A 21535-nucleotide genomic window follows, 5' to 3' on the forward strand; every position below is an offset into this window, starting at 1 on the left:
CCTGAAATCCACTGTAGTGGGGCTTTTGACACATAATGGCAGCCGAAAGTCTTGACATCAAGGTGGGTGCTGCACATCAGTGATGGATAATGTGAGTCCCCTTTTTCAGTTTACTGTATGTAAAATGCTTTAGGATGCAGCATTCTGGCAATACAATAATAAGATCACTTTATTGGCCAGATACAATTTCTTGTATTAGGAATTGGTCTTTTCGCATACCCCAACTTGCTCTCCATGAGACACACAGACAAGGAGAGAAGTTTGGGGTCAGAGCACAGGATCAGCCATTTATTTAGCACACCTGGAGCAGGTGGGGTTAAGGGCCTTGCTCAGGGGCCCAACAGAGGAGGATTCCTCTGCCAGCCACGGATTACAAACCAGCAACCTTCCAACCACAGATGCAGACCCTTAGCCACAAAGCCACCAAATTACATAAGTACAAGGAGTTAATGTGGTAGAATACCCGAAAGAGGAGCAGTTGTGATAGCTAGAAGGGGGAAGCATTTTAGTGATAAATTTTTGTAATTAAATAAAAACAAAACATCGTCTACTGCCTTTTCAAAATCAAATTTTATTACATTATTAGTTTACAGCAATTTTCCATCTGTTTTTAAAGTGTGCTGCCCCGTTATTGTTTTAGTAAATTCCTATACGAATACATGAACTTTATGAGTTTCTGTTTTTCAAACGCTTGAGAAAGAACTGGATGCGCAGCTTCAAGAAGCCGAAACGGCGTTGAAAGGCTTTAGGACCTAGAATCCCCCTTCTTGCCAGAGAGGGCGGATGCTCCCTGGAGGTGGATAGCACACAGTCTGACATTCGAGAGGAGTAGGAAGAGTTGCTGGCAGCAGCAAGAGCAATGCGAGATCAAGGGTATAGCTGAGGCAGACAGATAAGTGAACAAGGGTTAAATAAAAATACAACAAAAACATATTCTATTACGTGCGCTTTAAATCTGTCTGCTGGAAGACGTTGCATGAACATGTCAGTCCTGGCTTTGCAAGAATATGAATTTGAAAGACAGTTCAACGAAAACGAAGCCATCCAATGGATGCAGGAAAACTGGTAGGCTACGTGATTAAATGATGATTAGCGCAGAAGTGTTTTGGGGTGTTGAATCGAAAGGGGTGTGTTCCTTATTAGAAAGGAAAGACTGGTGGAATAACACAGAGTACGGTTTCTGAGAAAGGGCCTTTATGTGCGCACACACAATTATTGTTACCATAAAGTGTCTATATGTGTGTAAATCCTTGCACGATTAATTGCTTTATTTTAAGTTATACTACCAGCAGGATGATGCGAATTTCAGTGCTTGAATCAGGGGGAGATGTGTATTTTAAGCATTGGCGTTGTAATGAGATTCCAGGTATTCAAGGTGATGCTGTACTAATATCTGTCTCCTTCAATGACATGGAAGAATTTCATCCTCTTAGGTGCACTGCCCGGTCTGTGTGATAAATGATCCTGAAATAAGCAAGAATAGATTTGGTAGGCCGGATAGTTGAAAGGTGTTGTAATGAGGGAATATTTAATAATCACAAAATCTACAGAAATGGAAGAATAATATAAAGGAAATGGAGATCCCTGGTAAAATAAACACGTGTACTGTAATGGGGGCACATTTGATGTACGGTAGCTCGTTGTCGAAATAAATTGGATATAGACTGCATGCTTTTCACCTGAGCCGATTCATTTGCTTTCCTTTTAGCTAATTTAATAATAACATAACCCCCTTTTCAATTTTACAGGATATACTATGGCAGTGCAATGCCACGCGGTTTGATTAGAAAGTACCGGCTACTGCATCCATACCAAGTCATACAATCGTACGACAGGTGAATTTCGTGAATATATCTGTCAATCGATTACGAAAACTGGGAATCTGTTAATGTATAAGTAATAATCCCGTATCAAGTGATGTAGACATTAGCTTGTGCGCCAATGAAACACATTCTCATTCGTTCTATTCTTCTATTGTATACTGTATGTGTATCGAGCGTTGCTATTTCCTGTTACCTTGGTGCTTGTCTAGCTGGACGCTCGTTATTTTGTTGCTGTATTACCTTAAGTCTGATTATTTTAGATGTTGTATTTAGATGTATGAAGAGACTGAAAGTTAGTGAAAGTTTCCTTCAGATGGGGTTTTCAAATCAGTTAATCTCTAAGTAAAGCGAATAAAAAGAACACTTTATGGGCACATGGCTGTGTGGGAAAAAAAAAACGTTTGGAGCTGTACATGACCACGTTTAATAGGCAGTTATAAATAAGTTTGAAAAAGTCCATTCGAAGATAACGTAATAGCACCAAACATTTACAGCAAAATGCGTTTTTAATGAAGTAAGAAGAAAATGTAATTATGCCTTTAGGTAATAAAGAAATGTAAATATATTTTCAAGCTTGTTTTATATCACAGAAATACATTTCTTAATTGCACAACAGTGTCGTAATCTTAAAAGGAAAAATTGAAAACTTTTACTTTTAGTGAAAAGGGTACCTTTATTGTGAGTACAACAATTTAAAGTAGATTAATTTTTTATTTGTTATAAACTAAATGAGTGATTACACAAAATTCATACAGTTTATTGCTGTTTCTAGAATATGTAGTCTAGGGCGCATACCCACGTGAACTCGAGGGCGCTACAGTATGATGGAAAAAACGGAATATCAGTTTGAGTCTTTTTTAAGTTTAGTTTTAGTTTCTATTAATTTCTGATCACCATGCAGCACACAAAAACCATCTACACATCATTATTTTCCTACCATGTAACCGGTTGATGTGAGGCGCATGAAACAGGACCAAACCTCCTCAGAACTGGAATGTAGTAGCCAATCGTACCCATCTTGTGATGTCGGCTGACAGCATAATGGCCAATCAGATGGCAGCTGTTCGATGCGGAGTGCTCTAAGCTACTCTTGCATCACAGAGCCTTTCTGACTCAAGTGTTTTCTGCTGTCAGTGTAATGAATTCAGCATGCGATCTGCAGGGTGGGAGTAATTATTAAAGTTGGCATGTAATTTCCTGAATTAACTTATTGTGCGTTGAAATGTTCATATGTTGACTAAATATGAATAACGTCGTGGGTTTTAAGCTCATGCAATGTCAGAGGTGGGATTTTCACAATCGCTCATACTATGTACAGTAGTATGCCTCCACATTTATATGTAAAGTACCATCTTCATATGTGAAGTTCTACTTTTGTTTAATGCTAAAACAAATTTACATCTGATCCGCAGTCTGACGTTTTTGGGGATCTAAGAATTGAACGACTCCCATTGGATTAAAGATATTAAATACACTTTGTACAAACCACTCTAGTAAAATGGGAAGCTTCAGAATCTACGCTACGTAAACTCAAAACACAATTTCGAACAGATACAAATGCAGTTAAATCTAGTGCACGTATTCATGTAAATGGATGATATTTCGTGTGCTGTGTCATATTGATATGTCGGAGACTGATCATTTTGATATCATAGGGAATTCATTTGTGAATGAAGCAATATATCAGTAAATGCATATTGATGTAATGTCACAGACATAAATATCTGCACCTACCATGTCAAACAGTGTTATTCACTAATTTACCAGGTATAATAAATATTACTGAACTATTTTTTGGAGATGAGCCTGTCATCCGGGGTGTAGTCCTGCATAGTGTCCTATAATTGTGGGGCAGGTTATGAGTTTCTGATAATGGGCGGATGTATTTGTTTCAAAGTGTTTTCTCTTTTTAACTTTATATACAGTATGAATGTATTACATATATATCCCAATAAGTGGTAGTTAGGATTTCTAATGAAGTAATTCATTTAAGACAAGAGTCCCAAAATTATTTCCATAGCTACTTAGACTTATAAAGTTGTAGAAGTATGCCTCACTATTTACACCTTGTTTCTTGAATTAGGTAATTCACTAGAAATCTGATTTATTCTGTAGGATGATTGTTCATGAAATAAAAGGTAGAGCATGTTTTTACCTACAAAATAACAAAATCAGTAAGATCACTTTATTAGCCACATACAATTTCTTGTATTAGAAATTTCTTTTCTCATACCCCAACTTGCTCTCCATGAGACACACAGACTGGGAGAGGTTAGCTTGGGGTCAATCATTTATACAGCACCCCTAGGGTGAAGGGCCTTGCTCATCCCAATGGAGTAGGATTCCTCTGCTAGCCGCAGGATACTAACTGGCAACCTTCCAGCTACAGACACAGATCCTTATCCACAGTGCCACCACTCTGCCCGTTTTAGTGATACCTAGTATCACTAGGTATGTCACGGGACTGGTTCTGACTCCCGTGAAGTGTGTTGTAAAAGACCCTATGCATGACGGTATAATCCAGAAGTGTCTGGAGAAGCACATCAGGGAAGGCTGGGTCGACAGACAGGGGGCGGTGACAGTGGTGGTCCGGTGCACAGGGAAAGGGAGCAGGCAACAAATCCAAGGCAGGTCCAATGGGGTAGTTCAGTCTCAGTTCAATGTCCAATGCTGGGAATTCCATCCTAGACAAAGACAGTTAAAAACCAGAATGTGGAACTGGGATCTGGAACACAAAAGATAAAAACATAAAGAGACTGTGCGCTCCAGAGGTCAGGGACGTCTGGGGATAAGGCCTATGCCCTCGGGCTGCTCCTTAGCCCAGTGGATAGGCAGGCCTTCAGACGTCCGTCTTCCAAAGCTGAGCCCGGAACTGCGGAGACGTCAGCCTTAAATAACAAATAGGGGAACAAGACGCAGGTGTAGGTACTTACTAAACATAATACAAAATAGGTAGGAGCGACCTCTAGAGGAGGGATGACCACCGTGACAGGTAGTATTTTTGTTCACTACAGCTAATAGTAACAATTTGCATGTTCTTATGGTGACTGTGGAAAGTATTTGTAATCATTATAGGCTTGAAAATAATGTATTTTGTCATTGCATCAAGAGAAAATGGACGAGATGGGAATATTTTGTTCATTTGTTATCATACAACTGGGGGGATGGGATGAAATACTAATTACAGTGGCTGGTAAAGGTGGCAGGGTGCAAGCTCTTCCAAGCGGAAAACAAAATCGTTATTCACCACTGCCTCACAAAGGCCTCGTTAAGAAAGTGTGTTAGCTTCAAGGATCCCTGTTTAAGGGCAAACCAAAAATCTCATAGACAGCTTTGCAAAATGCTCCTGGCAATTGGCCAGTTGAGTGCTGCCTCAGATGAGCCTTGGTTGAAGCCCGTGACACAGATTTGACACAAATTGATGATCTCCATGTTTGTGTACCTCATATTAAGATCTAAGGACAAGCTCTTCAAATGTTTCTGAATGTATCCAAACGTTACACAAAATGTTATAATAAGTGTTAGTCATATTCGCCTGCAGGAAATACTCAGCCCTTTAGCACTATTTGTTTCATTCAATTATTTTTCTCATTTCTCCTACAGTATGTGATCAAGAGTGTCCCTATGTTTTCAAACAAGGATGTGCCCCTGCACTTTCTGAGAGTGATTGACCACATACTGTTTTTCTTTATTTTGATTATCATTGTGTTTTTTGTTACATAGCATGTTTACATTTTACCATTACATTGGACTAATTCCATTATTAAAACATCACAAGTGGCATAGAACAATAGAGCCGGCACAGTACAACCCAACCTCAAATATTTGCCATTCTCACACAAATCAGAAAGTTCAAAAGGGTGTTACAATATGTCAACATTTCAACATCATGCAAACAAATTGAGCAAATAATTATTTCTGTGTTAAGTCCTCCAGTATTAACACCAAAAACACATAAATTAGGAACATTTCAGGACCTTTGGGTTATAAAACTTCGATAATCTATGTGGATTATTTGTAGTTTTTGTTAGTTGACAATATTTGAGATACATATTCAATTGGAAAATTACAGATTTTATAATGGTGGTTTGTTGATGCCAGGTTGTCTATAAATTGGATTATATATTGTAATTGATAGTTATTAGAATCCTCTCTGCTGTACTATCTGATATTTTGTGTCAGTCCACACCCCTTAGGTAAACAGTTTGCATGGAAAGGCTTCTTCTTTGTGTGTTATTTGAAGATTTGTATTTGGATGTATTTGACAAGTCAACCGTAAGAATAATGAAGGCAGTGCTAAAAGCATTGCAGTGAATGTACAATTCAAATTCATTGGTGTGTGGTTTTCTAAATAAAATAAGATACAGTATGATGATCTTTTCCATAAAAAACAAAGTATGTTTAATCATAATTTTTCTCCAAATTTTACACATGTTCACTGATAATTTAGAAATTATTACAAATGATTGAACAGGTTATGTGTAAGACATATGTTCATGAACAGTGTGATATTAATAATATGACATTTTATAAGTTTCCTGATTATTCACTCCACGGTCACAACATTAGAAGCGCAGTCTGGCTGGCCGCAGTTTTCCCACCTGGAAATAAAATAATGTCTCATGAAATAAAATTGATGTCATGCTGCAGTTATGTGCTCAGCACAGTAACAGGAGTGCTTGGTCAGAGTCCAAGTGCAAGGGACCGGGGAGTTAAGGAAATACCCAAAGAGACCCAACTGCCAGGGGATCGAGTACTCAGGAACAGCAGAGGGAAAGAGATGAGGGAATTGGTAGTTAAGGGTGCTGGGTGCTCAACATCAAAATGAATGATAAGCCCATAGGCGGTTGGGTCCAATGTGGGACTTCTGGGCATAGGGATGGGAAAAGGGGAGAGCCACTCAGATGCATAGCTCCAGGGTGCAGTGCAAGGTGGAGAGGTCCTGCGAGAAGGCTGGTCAGCACACTTGTGCTGAGGAAGTCTACAGGAAGGCGCCCCAGTGCCAAACTGTAAGGAACGGCGTGCTCTGTGGAGGGTCTCATCCAGCACCTGCTGTCCGGGCTTTGGAGGCACATCAAAAAGACAGAGCTGGGGCTGTCATCTGTTGAGAAGAGGTCTGAAGCGGGGTTCCCAGAGGGAGCCCGGGAAAAGGAAGGGCTCTGCTGAGAAGAGAGGATGCAGTGGTGAAAAGGAAAGCAGGTGTTTGGCCAAGGCAGCCCGAGAAGCAGTCCAGATGTTAGGTGGAGTCAGCAGCTGGAGCAGAGGCAGTCCAAGATAAGCTCTGGGGTCCCAGACGAGTGACGCTGCTCTGGAAAAGAGCCCGTCTGAGGTGACGGATGACTCATCAGCTGTTCAGGGGCAGTCCACGTTGAGTGCTGGCACTTCTGGTGAGATGAATTTTCTAGCAGGTCGGGACTATTTGGGGAAAAGAGTGACTCAACAGCTGAATGAAGGTAGACCTAGTGGAGCACTGGATTCCCGATAGAGTAAGACTTCACAAATAGAAGGCTGATTCAGCAGTGGAGCGAGGGCAGTCCTAAGTGAGCCCTGGGAATCCGGAAAAATGATGCTGCTCAGGAAAAAGCCAGGTAGCAGTGAGGATCAGACAGCCAGAGAGAGGTCCGGAGTTGTAGGAGTGAATGGACTGCATGGAGTGAAGCCTGATTCAGAAGCTGTTTGGAGGCAGTCAAGACAATTGAAGCTGCTCTGGAATATAAGATATAATATATATATATAAAATCACTTTATTGGCCATTTCTTGTATTAGGAATTTGTCTTTTCACATACCCCAACTTGTTCTCCATGAGACACACAGACAGGGAGAGAAGCTTGGGGTCAGAACACAGGGTCAGCCATTTATACAGTGCCCCTAGAGCAGCTGTGGTTAAGGGCCTTGCTCATCCCAACGGAGTAGGATTCCTCTGCCAGCCACAGGATAAGAACTGGCAACCTTCCAGCTACAGACGGAGATCCTTAACCACAGTGCCACCGCTCTGGCCGTACTAGTGATACCTACAGTAGTATCACTAGGTATGTCACGGGACTGGTTCCGACTCACGTGAAATGTGTTGTAAAAGACCCTATGCATGACGGTATAATCTGGAAGTGTCTGGAGAAGCACATCAGGGAAGGCCGGGTCGACAGACAGGGGGCGGTGACAGTGGAGGTCAACGGAGCTTGGGGAAAGGGAGCAGGCAACAAATCCAAAACAGCTGAGAAGACTGCAAGTATGAGGCAGCTGGTGAGAAGCCTGGGGTTAACAGGCTGGTTAGACTGCATGGATTGAAGACTGCTTTAGTGGAGTGGAGTCTGTTCGAGATGAGCCCTGGGATCCCGCACGAGTGATGCTCAGGAATGAAGTCGGGTTTATAGTGAGAGTGAGACAGCAGAAGTGAGGTCTGGGGTTTCAGATGGGAAGACTGTCCTGTAGTAAGATTCTGGATTATATAGGGGGAGGGCTGATTTAATAATTGGGCCTGATTAATGATGGAGGTGAATTGCCAAAAGGAGAACTGGCCTTGGTAGAGAGCCACAGAAAACCTGGAGCCCTTGTGAGAATACTCATACAGTAGTTTCCAGGGGCAGCTACAGGCAGTGTAACTCCACAGGACGGAGGTTGTAACAATTAATTCTCAAATTATAGGCAGTAGGTATTAAGGGGAATGTGTGTGTTTGGATTAAGAACTGTTTAATGCATAGAAAATAGAGTACGGGTAATGGTGAACACTGTGATTGGGGTGATGTATTGTAATTAGTGGAGTACTTCAGGAATCTGTATTGGAGCCACTTGTCTTTCAATTAATGCTAGATATTATGGTATAGTTACAGTAGTAAACTAGACAACGTTTTTAAATTATAGCATGATAGGAGGATTAGCAAACTATTGTAACAGACGTGAAAATCAAAAGATTTAGAGACTGGTAAAACATTTGGAAGATGATATTTAATTTACACAAGGGCTCAGTATTATATGCAGGGAGCAAAAGTCTGAACTAGAAATATTGAAACAGGGTCCCCAATTGTCACCAGGTATGATGTCCTCTGACTACCCATACTTTATATGACCTCTTCTGTGGATGGATTTTCATAGACCTGTTCAGCAAGGAGACTGCGGGATTTGAACTTTTTCAGATTTTGAACTTTTCACCCTCTATTCAAACATTGTTTGGAAGATTAGTAGAGTACATCTGTTTTGTTTCCTGTTTCAATGGCACATCTGTTCAAGATAATGATAGAAGGGTCTTTAAAAACTCATACCCAAATCTGTTTTACTATTTAATCCTTTTTTGGAATTATTTCCACTAATGCAATCAATCTACCGTAGCGTTTACTAATTCCCTGTGCTAATGCTAAAACATTACTGATAAATGTAATTACTGCTACAGAAATGAGTATTTATGAAAATTATATTTATTAACAGTTTTGATTTTTCTGTCTTTTCTGAGCATGCATGTTGGCGTGAAGTCTTTAAAAATAGTCTCTGACTCACAACTAAATCTAATATCATACTGTAGTTCAGTCAAGGTAAAAGATCCAGCCTTGAAATTAAATAACGTTCGTGTGGATATAATATATATATATAATATATATAAGTAATGCTGATCTTTACACATTGGTTTAATTACAAAAAAGCAAGATAAAAATATGAATCACTTGTGTTTATCCATCCATTCATTTTCTAAAAGCTTCTCCCACTACAGGGTCGCAGGGGAGCAAAAGCCTATTCTGGCAAATAACAGTTAAAAGGTGGAATACACTCTGGACAGGACTCCAGTCCATCACAGGGCACTCACAGACAGACACACTTACACAAGGGCCAATTTTCCCAGAGGCAATTAAGCTCCTAGTGTGCCTTTGGACTGACCACCTGACTAAAACGTACATGAACATACAAACTCCATGCACCCCAGGTCTCATCTTAAACTCCAGCACTGCAATAAAGCAATGCTAATTACTGTACCACTGTGCAATCCTCTTTTATATACAGTATTTTAAGTAAAAAATGTGCATGGATGAATGGTGTAATATGATCTAAAAATAAAGTGGAAATAACATATTGCATTTAATCAAGTATTGCTTATCATAAATTTTCTGACCTGAATATGTCTTATAGCTAGCAATCAAGTGCTTGTTTTTGCATATGCTTTTCATATGGCTTAAATCAATTCTGTAGATGTGGGCACTTGCATATAATGAATCACTCTGAATATGTGTATCAGAGCTCATTCGTTTGCAGCATTCATAATATGGTCGAGGGATCAGGGATCACTACTGTTTGTAATGAGTGATTGCTGCTATCATCATTTTTATTAGGCATACAATAAGTACGCTTTCTTCAGATTGAACCTCAACTGACTGTGACATTGTCATGTTGTAGAATACCTGACCTATATCATATGAATGACAGGAACCAAGGTTACAACAGAACAGGGACCCACATTTCTCATCAATGAAATATATTTGATAGCTGTGCCACATAACTGTGAATTATTTTTGACATTTACTGTACTTAGATGGTTCATGTTCACATCACATCACTTTGTAATTTTAATTTAGTAAGGATAAATAATAAAATGAAAGAGTTGGGGGAAATTAAATTGTTTTTCCTATTGTGAGTGTAACTGATCTTAAAAAAATATATGCAATGGTAGTATGTAAAGCCTTGAAGCCTTTGGAAGCAAATAAACTGCATTTCTTCATTAACTTAATCTTTTTCTAGTAATCAAAGTAGTACTATATATACAATTTAGAGAGAAACATGCATTAAGCTCAGGCTGTAGAATCAGTTTACAAATTTGTAAATATAAACCAAAGAGCACAGGAATGAGCACTGTGAAGTCTTATTTTTGATCTTATCCTACAGAAGATTAACCCTCAACAGTATGCAGAAGCTAAACACCACATTTCTAACATATTGGATGATTCACAGGTAATTATAGCATGTTGTAATAATCGTTGGCGATTAACCAGTTGGTTGCATTATTCAAGGAGTTTCAAAGCAGTGCCCAGTCTGGTATTGTGACACTTTTTTTATCTGCGCTTCAGTTGCTACTACTGTACTGTATAAAGTGAGCATTTTTTTCTTCACTATAATGAGAGGATTGTGAAAAAAATAACCTAAGACTAAATGCATGGAACTACGTTTTCTGTGAAGGCTACTTTTAACTGGTCCATGATATCACTATTATGTATCATATTACATTTTCAATTCCACTTTTTTCTACTGTATAAGCTTTTCTTATTTACGTTAAGAGGGGAAGCTATTGATGTACACAGTGGCCAGGGGGGCACTGCTCCAGTTGTCATTCAGTTGCAATGGCTGCTATTGTCTTGCTCATTATATTGGTTGTAGATAGAAATCTTCCTGCCCCTCATTTTGGTCTTGTGGATTACAGCACATAATGACACAAGTCTTCTCATATTTGCATGAGTTACTGTATAAAGAGGGAAGCTGTTGTTATTTTTTTACTCACATGTTCAGAAGTTGAATACTTACTAAGCAGAAGTAACTTTAAAGATGGGATCGACGAAAATTTCACTGTGCTGTTTTCAACATACAGTGAATAGGCCATATACATGTATTATGTTCCCAGTAAGAAACTGCGTAGACCTTCCAAGCAAGCTTTGTGAATCCAGTATTTTTCCACAATGAATTACATTTCTGTGTCACAAAAGAGGGAGTTAAGTATATGCTATAATTGCACTGAATTGTGCACACAAAGCTTACAGCCAGTTTACTAATTAGTACATGTATGGTAACTTGTATTTAGTCAGTAGGATAAATTGATAGTATTGTATCTCTAAAATAAAAAAAAATAGTTACAGTTAGGTTGCAATGTATTCTTCTTTGGTTAGAATTATTTGAGTGGTCAAGTGCTGTCACAATTTGAAAATTTGAAAAAAGACAGCCGATGTATGTTTGATTGTACATTAACAGTGCAGGAATATCAGGTACGGATATCCTTAGTTTAGACAAATTAGAAGTATGTACATTAACAGTGCAGGAATATCAGGTACGGATTCTCTTCAAGAATGCAGTAGTTTTGAAAACAAAAAATAGTAGCCTACTGTGGTCTGTAGGTTAAGTGCTCCAATACATAATTTTGCTTTCACATTGTCAACAGCAGCAGCATTGATTTTAGCATATTTCAAAATCATGTAAAATACATACTGTACTTTATAAAAAAAAATCCATAACTCCATAAGATTCATCACATATGCAGAATTTTCCGAACTAAAAAAACAGAAAGATGTATATTGAGATTTAAATGAATCTATGGGTTGGATTATTTTAATATAATCTTCAAATTAATTTACTGTACTTAGAACTCAGGTTTAACCACCTTTGGTATGTGTGAAACATGAATGACTTGCATAGTGAAAGGAGCATAAAGCAATATTGAAAATGACTTTACATTTTGGATAAATAAAAGTTTTAATTTCAACATTTGCTGAGAACACTAGCTCACAGCAATGGCTACATAAAAACCTATTAACCCAATCATCATTCCCATCTTACAAGTTTACGTCCTTATTTTTATACTGCACTGGGATAATCACTGCTTCCATACTGCACTTGTTACCCAACACCAACAATCTTCACTCCTTCCATGGCCAGTTTGTTTTCCAGAATTATTTCCAGAAAACTGCATGGGGTGAGAAGGACTGTAGTTTTCACTGCCTGGTGAGTCTACCACAGGTGCATTATGGGCCTGTACAGGGATCTGGTCAGCATTTGCAATTGCTTTTGACACTCCATAGGCATTCCATACCACCATCATGCACAAATATTTTTTCTTTGGATATGAACCCAAACTTATTGTTATTCATGTCCTAGACATGCAGTAAAAGAAGTGAGTTTCTTGAAAGGCTTATGTGGTACTTCATAAAAATTATTGGTATTAGGAAATTTTTGGGAGCAAATATTGAGTAAGTCTACATATTTTATATTTTTTTCTGTCAGTGATGTTGTTAATTTTTGATTTACTACATAATCTCACAGATTTAAGAGTGAATGGTGGAAAAAAAAAGTTGAAAACATCTTCCACAGGGTTCTGAACAATATGTATGGTGAAGTGTTTGGGAGCTTTTTGTCATGGTTTTCCTAATCCATTGCTTGGCCTGAACCTGTCAGTTTTGCATTGGTCTTCCTGGGAAATGGATGGCTTTCTTCCTAAGTGTGACATTCACTTGTACCATTCTAGCAGTGCAGAAAACGAAGCTTTGTTTTTCAGTATTAGTCAGCAGCTGGACTCCCATCGTGTAATATATTTCCTCTCTCATCACTGCACTCTTTTTGCCATAGTCAATAAAACAAACACTGATAGCTGTGTGATTTTGTTAGCTGAGGCCATTTGTGAGTTGTAGTTTTTGTAGTAAAATCTGCAGTGATTTGCATCTTTTATAGTAAGAGACATTGCATGCAATTTTTATTCCTTTATTTTACCAAGTAAAGAAAGAAACAAATTGTAATTTTCCAAATAATTTACCACTTGTTTCTTAGCACAGCCAGAACATGTGGAAGGCCATTAATATTACTATATTACTACTGTGGTTTAAGCAGAAATATCACCACATGATATTAAAATGATGGGGGGGCAGGTGTTGTAATGCACAGGAAAAAAGTTTGAATTGATACCGACTGCTAAAAATAGTTTTCCCTTTTTATTCTTCAATACAATGCAAACATATTTAATTTAATATCTGAAAATGTTTGAGTACTAGCTACCATTTCACAAACATAAATCTAATCCTCACTTTGTTATAAAAGGGTTATGTTTTTTACTCCTGTGAAGTCACAGTTTTTTCCAAGATAAAAAAAAAAATTGTAACAAAACTCAAGATCCTTTTTCAATACTCCATCAAATCATCTTCTCCAGAAGGGTGTGCCAGCAGGGCTTAAGTACAGGAAAATTTAAAATATTGTAAATGTGTATATATTTATAGAGGAATAATGCAGGGTTTTTTGTCTCCATTTGGAAAGTATGTAGGTTTTTACCCAGAGAAATGATAAAATGAGAGAGATTTTATTAGATTTATGTGAAACAGTTTATTTTAATTGAACACCTGTGTGTTTTGCTGTGCATTTTTCAAATTTTAAATAGAGTTAAATAAAGTTCTTCACAGCGGTTTGGTCCTGGTATCAGTTTGCATGGTTTTACTGTCTGTGTGAATTTTCGATAGGTGCTCTTGTTTCTCCTCATATTCCAAAGACATTCTGTTTAGGTTAATTGAGATCTCTAAATCTTTTTTCTCTATATGTGTGTGTGACTCTTTGCCCCAGCAATAGGCTGGTGTCCAGTGGTTATTGAAAATTACTTAATGCATGGATGAAAACATTGAATGAGCCAGTGATTTATTGTCAGAGCTTTGGTGATTACTGCCAGCTCACAAATACCTGACACATTGCAGGTCATCAAGAACCAACTGTGGTGTAATTTATAGCAGCTATGATAAATGTACAAGATGCCTGCTTTTACACAAAACCTTTAGGAGATGTCTGTATTTTAAACAGAAAGAAATGCAATAGAGGTTCCTGTAAACACGGCGAGGTGGGTGGACAACAACTTTGTTCAGCACTGCTTTTATTTTCATATTTAATTTCAACAAGCATGTATTCAGCATGGTTAGATGACCAAGTGTTATGTGATCTTCTGAAAGGAGTGTTCACTAGGAGGTGGAAAGGTGTGAGATAGTGTTTCTTCATCCGACTCCTGGAGTCTGTGGTATCTGACGTTTCTTGTTTCTGCTGAGCCCTTAATTACGTAATGCAATTATTAGTCTAATTAGGCTCTTTTTATTTTTTAGCTCTTCCAGAGGATATCAATACAATTTCACAGATACAAAAATGATAAAGAGCCTAAAACAATTAAAATGGAGTACAATCATTAAGTTAACAATTTGTTTAATTAACTGAGAACTCAATTTAGCCAAAATCCAAATCATGAGGAAATGATTTGGAAAGCCCTAAGGAAAGATATGTAGTCTGTTTGCTTCTTCCTTTTTGGTCCATAGTTTATTTTAATATGGAGACATAGAGGATGGATAAGTATACTTATCAGATGCAAATTAAATTCATTTTTTTGTGTGTTTTGAAAACATGGTTAGAATCTAGTACATTTTGATATGTCTCACAATGTCAACTAGACAGAAATAAGGTCCCTCAAGGTCAAAAGCACATGTCTGTGTAGCCCCCAAAAATAGATGAAACCTTATCTTTGTTTCTCAATGGGATTTATACAAGTACTTTGTTACAAAACCACTTAAATGGTAGATTCAGTACTTAAAATGGTTTGAAGTTAAAGTAATATTTGTCATACTTGGTATGCCATGCCAATTATTAGCTTGCAGTGATAAAGTATCACAGTGAAAATAACAAATGTACCATTTTCTTTTTTTTTGTTTGTTTCTTGTCAGATATTCATATTAAAGCGAAAAAGTATTGTTAGCTGTACAGCTTACTGCACACCAATAGGCCCACTCAGTCAGGGACCTGACTGCCTAAATTAAGTCTGTCAAAGTGGCCCATATTCTGCAAGAGAAAAATATTGCTTTTTGAAATTTGGAATAAAACTTTGCCATTATTATGGGAATCAAGGTATTGTTATGATTCAAACTTAAATATATAATTTCTTAGTGGCAGTTGTGCAATAATTCTTCATGTAACAGAAGACACATTCTTCCTCATAAGATTTTCTGTGCACTTGTTCTTATGATGAATGTAAACTTCTTTTTTTATGTTTCCTACTGATAGTATTTGTTTCAGGTAATAGACATATATGTACTGTATGGTCCTTCATTCTTGTTATTTCTTTCCTGTCAAATATAGAAATTATGAAGAGCTTCCTTTGTGTGAAGTTAATAAAATCAATTAAAACTTTCAAAATTTGAAGGGTCTGGGAAGAAGTAATTGTAGAATTCTAGGCTTCGTCTAGAACATAATGCCTAATTAATAACTGAAGTCATTTTTCCATAAATTACCATCATTTAAAAGGTTCACTCAGATTCTATGAAAAAGTAAATTAAATTTGCCAACCCATAAAAGCTTTCACTAACTCTTTACATTGAAAACTGCATTGTTTCACTGTGTTTAATTTTTCTATAGTTAATAGGCTTTGGTTACATTAAAGCTTTCTATAAATTAAGGACAATAAATATTAAGTTGTAAAATAAACACAGAGGAATCTAGAATATAGGATGAATGATGTCAGAAAAGGTTAATTTGGGGATTTTTTAAATTTTAATTCATAACCTTTTATTTTAGAGAGTTTTAGTGTTTGTATTGGGTTGCTGAGGTAAAGTGCACAGAGGTACACCTTATCATCAAATGTGGGGGTTCTATATCGCTGAATCTCCAAAACAAGTGACAACTAAAGGCTGATGCACTTACACTTACACTTACTGATGCATTTACATACAAGAATTCTCAGACTGGGCATTTTTTGTTGTGCCATATCCCTTGAGATATTCCTGTTGTAACAGGCAAGGATCATTCCAATGGGGTGTGTGGTATGACACCTAAAGTAATTCCCTGTAATATATTACAATTTAAAACTTAATGTATACTGTCATTTTTGAAAACACATACAGTATGGCTCTACCCAATTCAGTTATGTTAACGGCTACATTTTTAATGTTATATTTAATGTAAATTAATATATATATATTTACCAATGTCAAATAAAAGAAGAAAAAGCTTGAAATATTTTAGAATATAGAAAAAGCTATAGAAAAGCTTTATTTGTCAGCTAATCTCAGTAATGTTTTGTATTTCAGAAACCATATAGTCATAATCCTTTCACCATAATGAATTCAGAGGGTGTCATTTCTTTACACTCATTTTTCTCTGAATTCCCTGTAAGATCTAAGAACACATGTGGCATGCCTGAGTTTAGTAAGTCTTTAGCTGCACAGCATACAGTATTTCTTTAGCTATACCTTTAACTAGTTGTGTGTGCCAACTGCATTTCCTGAATTGGCACTAACCATGGATTATTTATTTGAGCGGATTGTTTGAATTTTGATTGATAAAGTTTATAAATTGTTTGGGTATGACTGGTCAATACCTAAATCAGTTCAATGATTTGTGTTTCTGGGTTATTTGTCTTTTCAATAAACATAAGAAGGAAGAGCGTATGAGGTTGGTCAGTCTTTTCCTGGAATTTGAAAGCACCACTGCTTTTTATCTTAGCCTTCAGCTATTAGAAGGCCGTTCTTTCAATAAACCTTGCTTTCCACTGCATTTCTCCCTTTGTGTTTTTTTTCAGCTTAGCTAACAACAACAAATAAGGATTGTAAATACAACAATGTAAGACTATTTGGGCCTGCTGCTTGATTTTTTTCTCAACATATTTACGGTACACATACTGTACAGTATATGTTAATGGTTATGCTACAGAACCAATATCGTTGAGTAAGAAACATATACCTTTTTTTCCAAAAAAATGCATGTTTTTCTAGGTTACATTGTTAATCAGTTCAAACAATTTAATATTTAAAATATTAAAATATATGATGAGTGTTTTTATCATCTTCATGGATTCACTCCAATTAATTTATTTTTATTCTTTTTATTGTGATGCATCCTAAAAATAATGCTAATTATGCAGGTGCTAACCTTACTAAGGGCTTTATTTTTAGACATCCCCTTACCTCCCTTTTAGTGTTATATAAATAAACCTGACTTTCACCAAGGAGCTGTAAGCTCTTAATAAGCTGAAACTATTATCTCTGTATAAAAAGCATCTGTCAAGCTCTAAGACATCCTGTTACAAACCTTCACGTGGAAGACATTAATGTGTTACTTTTTAATATGTAGTGTTACCTGCTTAATTTTGTGGGGTATAATCAGATAATAATGATGTGTGTTTATTCATGCAGTCCATGATTATAAATTCTAGTGTGCATTTTATCTCTGAACTACCTAGATATTTTTTTTTATTTCTAGCCCTTTTGTAATTAAGAAAAAGGAATGTGTGTTCTTGATTTAACCATATGTCTATGTCCTGAAAGATTGCAGATTTATTTTTCAGCTTTGCTTTCTGTATGTGTATTGCTGTTCTTAACAGAAGTCTCATTTTTTCCAAAAATACAATTTTGTGTTACTTAGAAGCGTCTATGTACAGTATCATAATGTATGTGCATAGTACCTGTAATCAAAATCACCTACAACAGCATTAATTGTGCATTGAGATACTGTTCAGGACCATGGAAATTGCTGGCAGGCATCATCAAAAAATGAGAGTTTGTCTCAGTTATTTTCAAAGTTCTTCGCTAAACACAAATAAACTCCCTGGATATTAGTACTATTACTTTTATAAGGCAATCATGTCAAATCTCCTTTTTCAAGATACATCCAAGCTGAACTTCAAAGGGGTGCTCAGCACATCAACTTAAATCAAATAAGTTAGCTAATGTGCTTTTCTCTTATGAAACAACCTTTAAGTGCAGTTAAAAAAGAGGTCATAGTGAGGCCATTGCTACAAAGGGTGAACAAACAAAGGTGCTACCAAGAGGTGCTCAAACAGCGATGCTGACGTTAAATGTGAGATGAAATGTGACTGAGTTAGTGACAGTAAATGGCTTATGTGTAGGAACATTATAATATTATAACATTACTATTGAAAAAGCAAACATCCAAATGCACCAATGTTGTGTACAGCTTCTCTCACTGTAGAGTAAAACATTAGAATATCAGATAATGTTGAGTTTCAGGGATTTCTCAATATTTAGCTGAATTTTTACCTTATGAGTCAGAGCAGAGGATGTAATCATAATAAAAAGATTATTTTTGGAATTGGTTATTTGGAATCTATAATTAGAAGCCAGCAGAATTAATGAAACTTCGGCAAGATCAAAGTAATATACAGTATGTTTCAGAGTCCCCATAGAACAGGTTTTCCAAGTCAAATCTATAATGCATATGCTGTAGAGTGTTTATTTTCTCTCAACTGATAATTCAGTCTCGGCATAGAATGAGTTCAAGGAGCTGAAGTGAGGACAATAGCTGGGAATGCAAAAATCATCCCACAGTGGACGTACAGTGTATGAGATCCTGAACAATCTGTTCAAACTGTGTTTATACAAGAATGTAAATACACATTCCATGCTGAACTGGTTAATCTTATGTTTCTCTATCCTGCTGTCCTGGATATTTAGGGTTCCCATCATGTTAGGTAGTTTTCTGTTTCCTAGAGCTAATTTATCTTAAAACTAACTTACTGTATTTATTTTATTCTCCATGTGAAGTCTACTGATCCTGTTATGTAGTACACTGTAGCCAATGCTGCAGTATTCACGGGCAGTGTGTGCAGTCCCTCGTCGAGGCCTGTTTTGTTTGTTTTCCACTTTCACTTCTTACCTGTCTGCACATATTACATGGAGCTTAAAAAACACATAAATCAGTTGTATAATGAAAATAAGAAATTTTATTTTTTTCTTCATATCTTCCCAACTTCTCGCATCAACATACTAGTCCCCCTGAAATTAAAGCAATGTACCTTTAAACCAAGACTAACTAAATGAGATGTCTTTGATTTTCACATCATTTTTTTTCTTTGAAAATTGTTATTCTTTACTTCTGATCAAGGCTGAGTGAAAGAAAAACATGTGGTGGCCTTTGATAAAGACAGAGTTTATGGTGAAAGAAAACAACAAAGAATAATTAGTTCTCTTCTCAGAGCAAAATAAAGCATTTATTACGTTTTTTCTTCAATAATGTCCATATAAATCTCTCCATATAAATTAAAATATAGTAGGTCAGAACCATTTCTTATTTGTATCTCTTTGTAATGACTATTTTGTGTGATTTTTTCTCATTTTTTTGTTTAAATGTTGTGCTTTTTTCATTAATTATAACCATGTAAAGTTCACACAATGATCAAATAATAATAATATAGTTCCTTACAATGCCCAAATTAAAATGAAGTTTCACCAAAAGCAGTAGCTGGTGATGTCAGCAATGTGAACTTGTCTCATTTTTTTGTTTATTTGTCCCCAGAGTTTGGCAATAAAACTGCCTCCCTACTGTATATATCAGACCAAACTTCCAGAAAGGGGGTAGTTTCTTTTCCTGTTCAAAATGACTAAGTAGCTGTGCTGATTCTAGTAGTTTCAGGATTTCACTACCTCATGATCTTTTTTTGTGCTGCATCTGGTAAATTAGTGCAAGTACAGTTGGAAAAAAAACTGCAGTGATGTTCAAACGTAATTAATCACAAGAAGAAATCTTTGTCCACTGAATTTGCTGTTTTAACCTGAAGCTCAAAAACTTCTTAAACGCACAGGGACATATTCACTAAACACTTCCTGCTTAGAGATAGGTTTTCTCTCTTGGACTGATCTACATCATAAGTGGAGTTTCGATGTGTGTTTTCATTTTAGTCTGGACAGGTTGCCTGACCCAAAAGTAAAATGGTCCTGTACCATGTGAGGTGTCCATTGTATTGTTTGATTATATTAGAGTAGACTTCTTATTTTATTGAAGAAGATCCTTTGTACCTATCATGAGAAACATTATGGGCTGGAATGCTGATTAGAAGTGTGTAGTGTTCCAGCACTAGTTTCACTGAAAAAGTCAGGTAAAATGTGGTTTCTAAGAAATCTAAACATCTATCTAAGTCTAGAAATCTATGTGGTGAAATTATGTGTCACGGAAACCAGTTTAAAGCTGTGTAAAGAAATAGTTCACCTTAGTAAAGGAACAAATAAAGTTTTATTCCACGCTGAAAAAACAAGAAAAGAAACACAACGTTTTGAAGTGAGACCAGTTGACACCCGAAGAAGGCTCAACAGCCGAAACGTTGTGTTTCTTTTCTTCTCTTTTCAGTATGGAATAAATCTTGATTTGTTCCTTTGCAACCTGCTGTACACATGCCAACACAGCTACCTACATGAACTACTTCAGTTTATTACAGTGTCAGGCTGGTGTATGGAAGCTATCAATTTCAAATGTTTTACCTGGACAATTTGTCCCACTGCACTTCTCCAGTGATTAAAATGTTTTTGGAGATATAAGCTCACCTGGTTATGATTTATGTATAATCTACTGTATCTCTTATCAAACTTTATTTTATGTGCTTTCAACTTGTTTTTCTGTTTCTAATAAATAGTTTATATTTGAAGAAGAAACATAGCTGTGAGTGGTGAATATCAGGGGTGGGCCCGCATATCAGTTTTCATTTGACAAGGATGTTTTGATAGAATGTACATGGTTTTCTATGGTATATTTGTTCTATAACCATGACCCTGTCTGTGCTCTCTAAGGAGCTACAGGTTTGCATGTCACACAAGAAGAACTCAAAGGCTACACACAACTTTTTTATAGTATAGTATTAAAGTTATTAATAGCACAAATAGTATGGTTTCCTGTGTAGTCCATAAGTAACCTTTTTAAAAATGTGTATATTCAAAGCAAGCTTCTGCCTCACAGCCATAAGACTCTTACCACCATTTACAGTATGCCCCTTTGTTTTTACCCTGAACTCAAAATACTGCCACTGCTTGAATTTTGCACACTACTGCTATCTGAGTGCTGCTTAAAATTATAGCTGCTACCATGTTCCTGTCTACAAGAATTGTGATGTCATTTTCTATTTCATTTTCCATGTAAATGTTATTGTATGTCATCTTTTATTGCATCTGTTATGTCATTTGTCATATGAAGAAAACATGCAAGTAAGCATTTCATTGTAGTCAGATACATATGACAACAA

The 21535-nt window shown here is 36.6% G+C and overlaps 1 protein-coding gene across 2 annotated transcripts in view; it reads left to right on the forward strand.

The window, feature by feature from the left end:
* Positions 1–648: 648 nt before the first annotated feature.
* The window catches only part of elovl6 (ELOVL fatty acid elongase 6), a 67218-nt gene continuing 46331 nt past the window's right edge, over positions 649–21535 (forward strand). Inside the window, exon 1 of one of the 2 annotated variants that reach the window (XM_015345289.2) lies at positions 649–1065. In XM_015345289.2, the coding sequence (XP_015200775.1) occupies positions 977–1065 (89 nt within the window). In that variant the 5' untranslated portion in view covers positions 649–976. The remainder of the gene's footprint in view (positions 1066–21535) is intronic. The other variant, XM_006629830.3, reaches the window with a different exon arrangement.

The sequence above is a fragment of the Lepisosteus oculatus genome, chromosome 1 (assembly GCF_040954835.1).
Source record: "Lepisosteus oculatus isolate fLepOcu1 chromosome 1, fLepOcu1.hap2, whole genome shotgun sequence".
NCBI classification, from domain to species: Eukaryota; Metazoa; Chordata; class Actinopteri; order Semionotiformes; family Lepisosteidae; genus Lepisosteus; species Lepisosteus oculatus.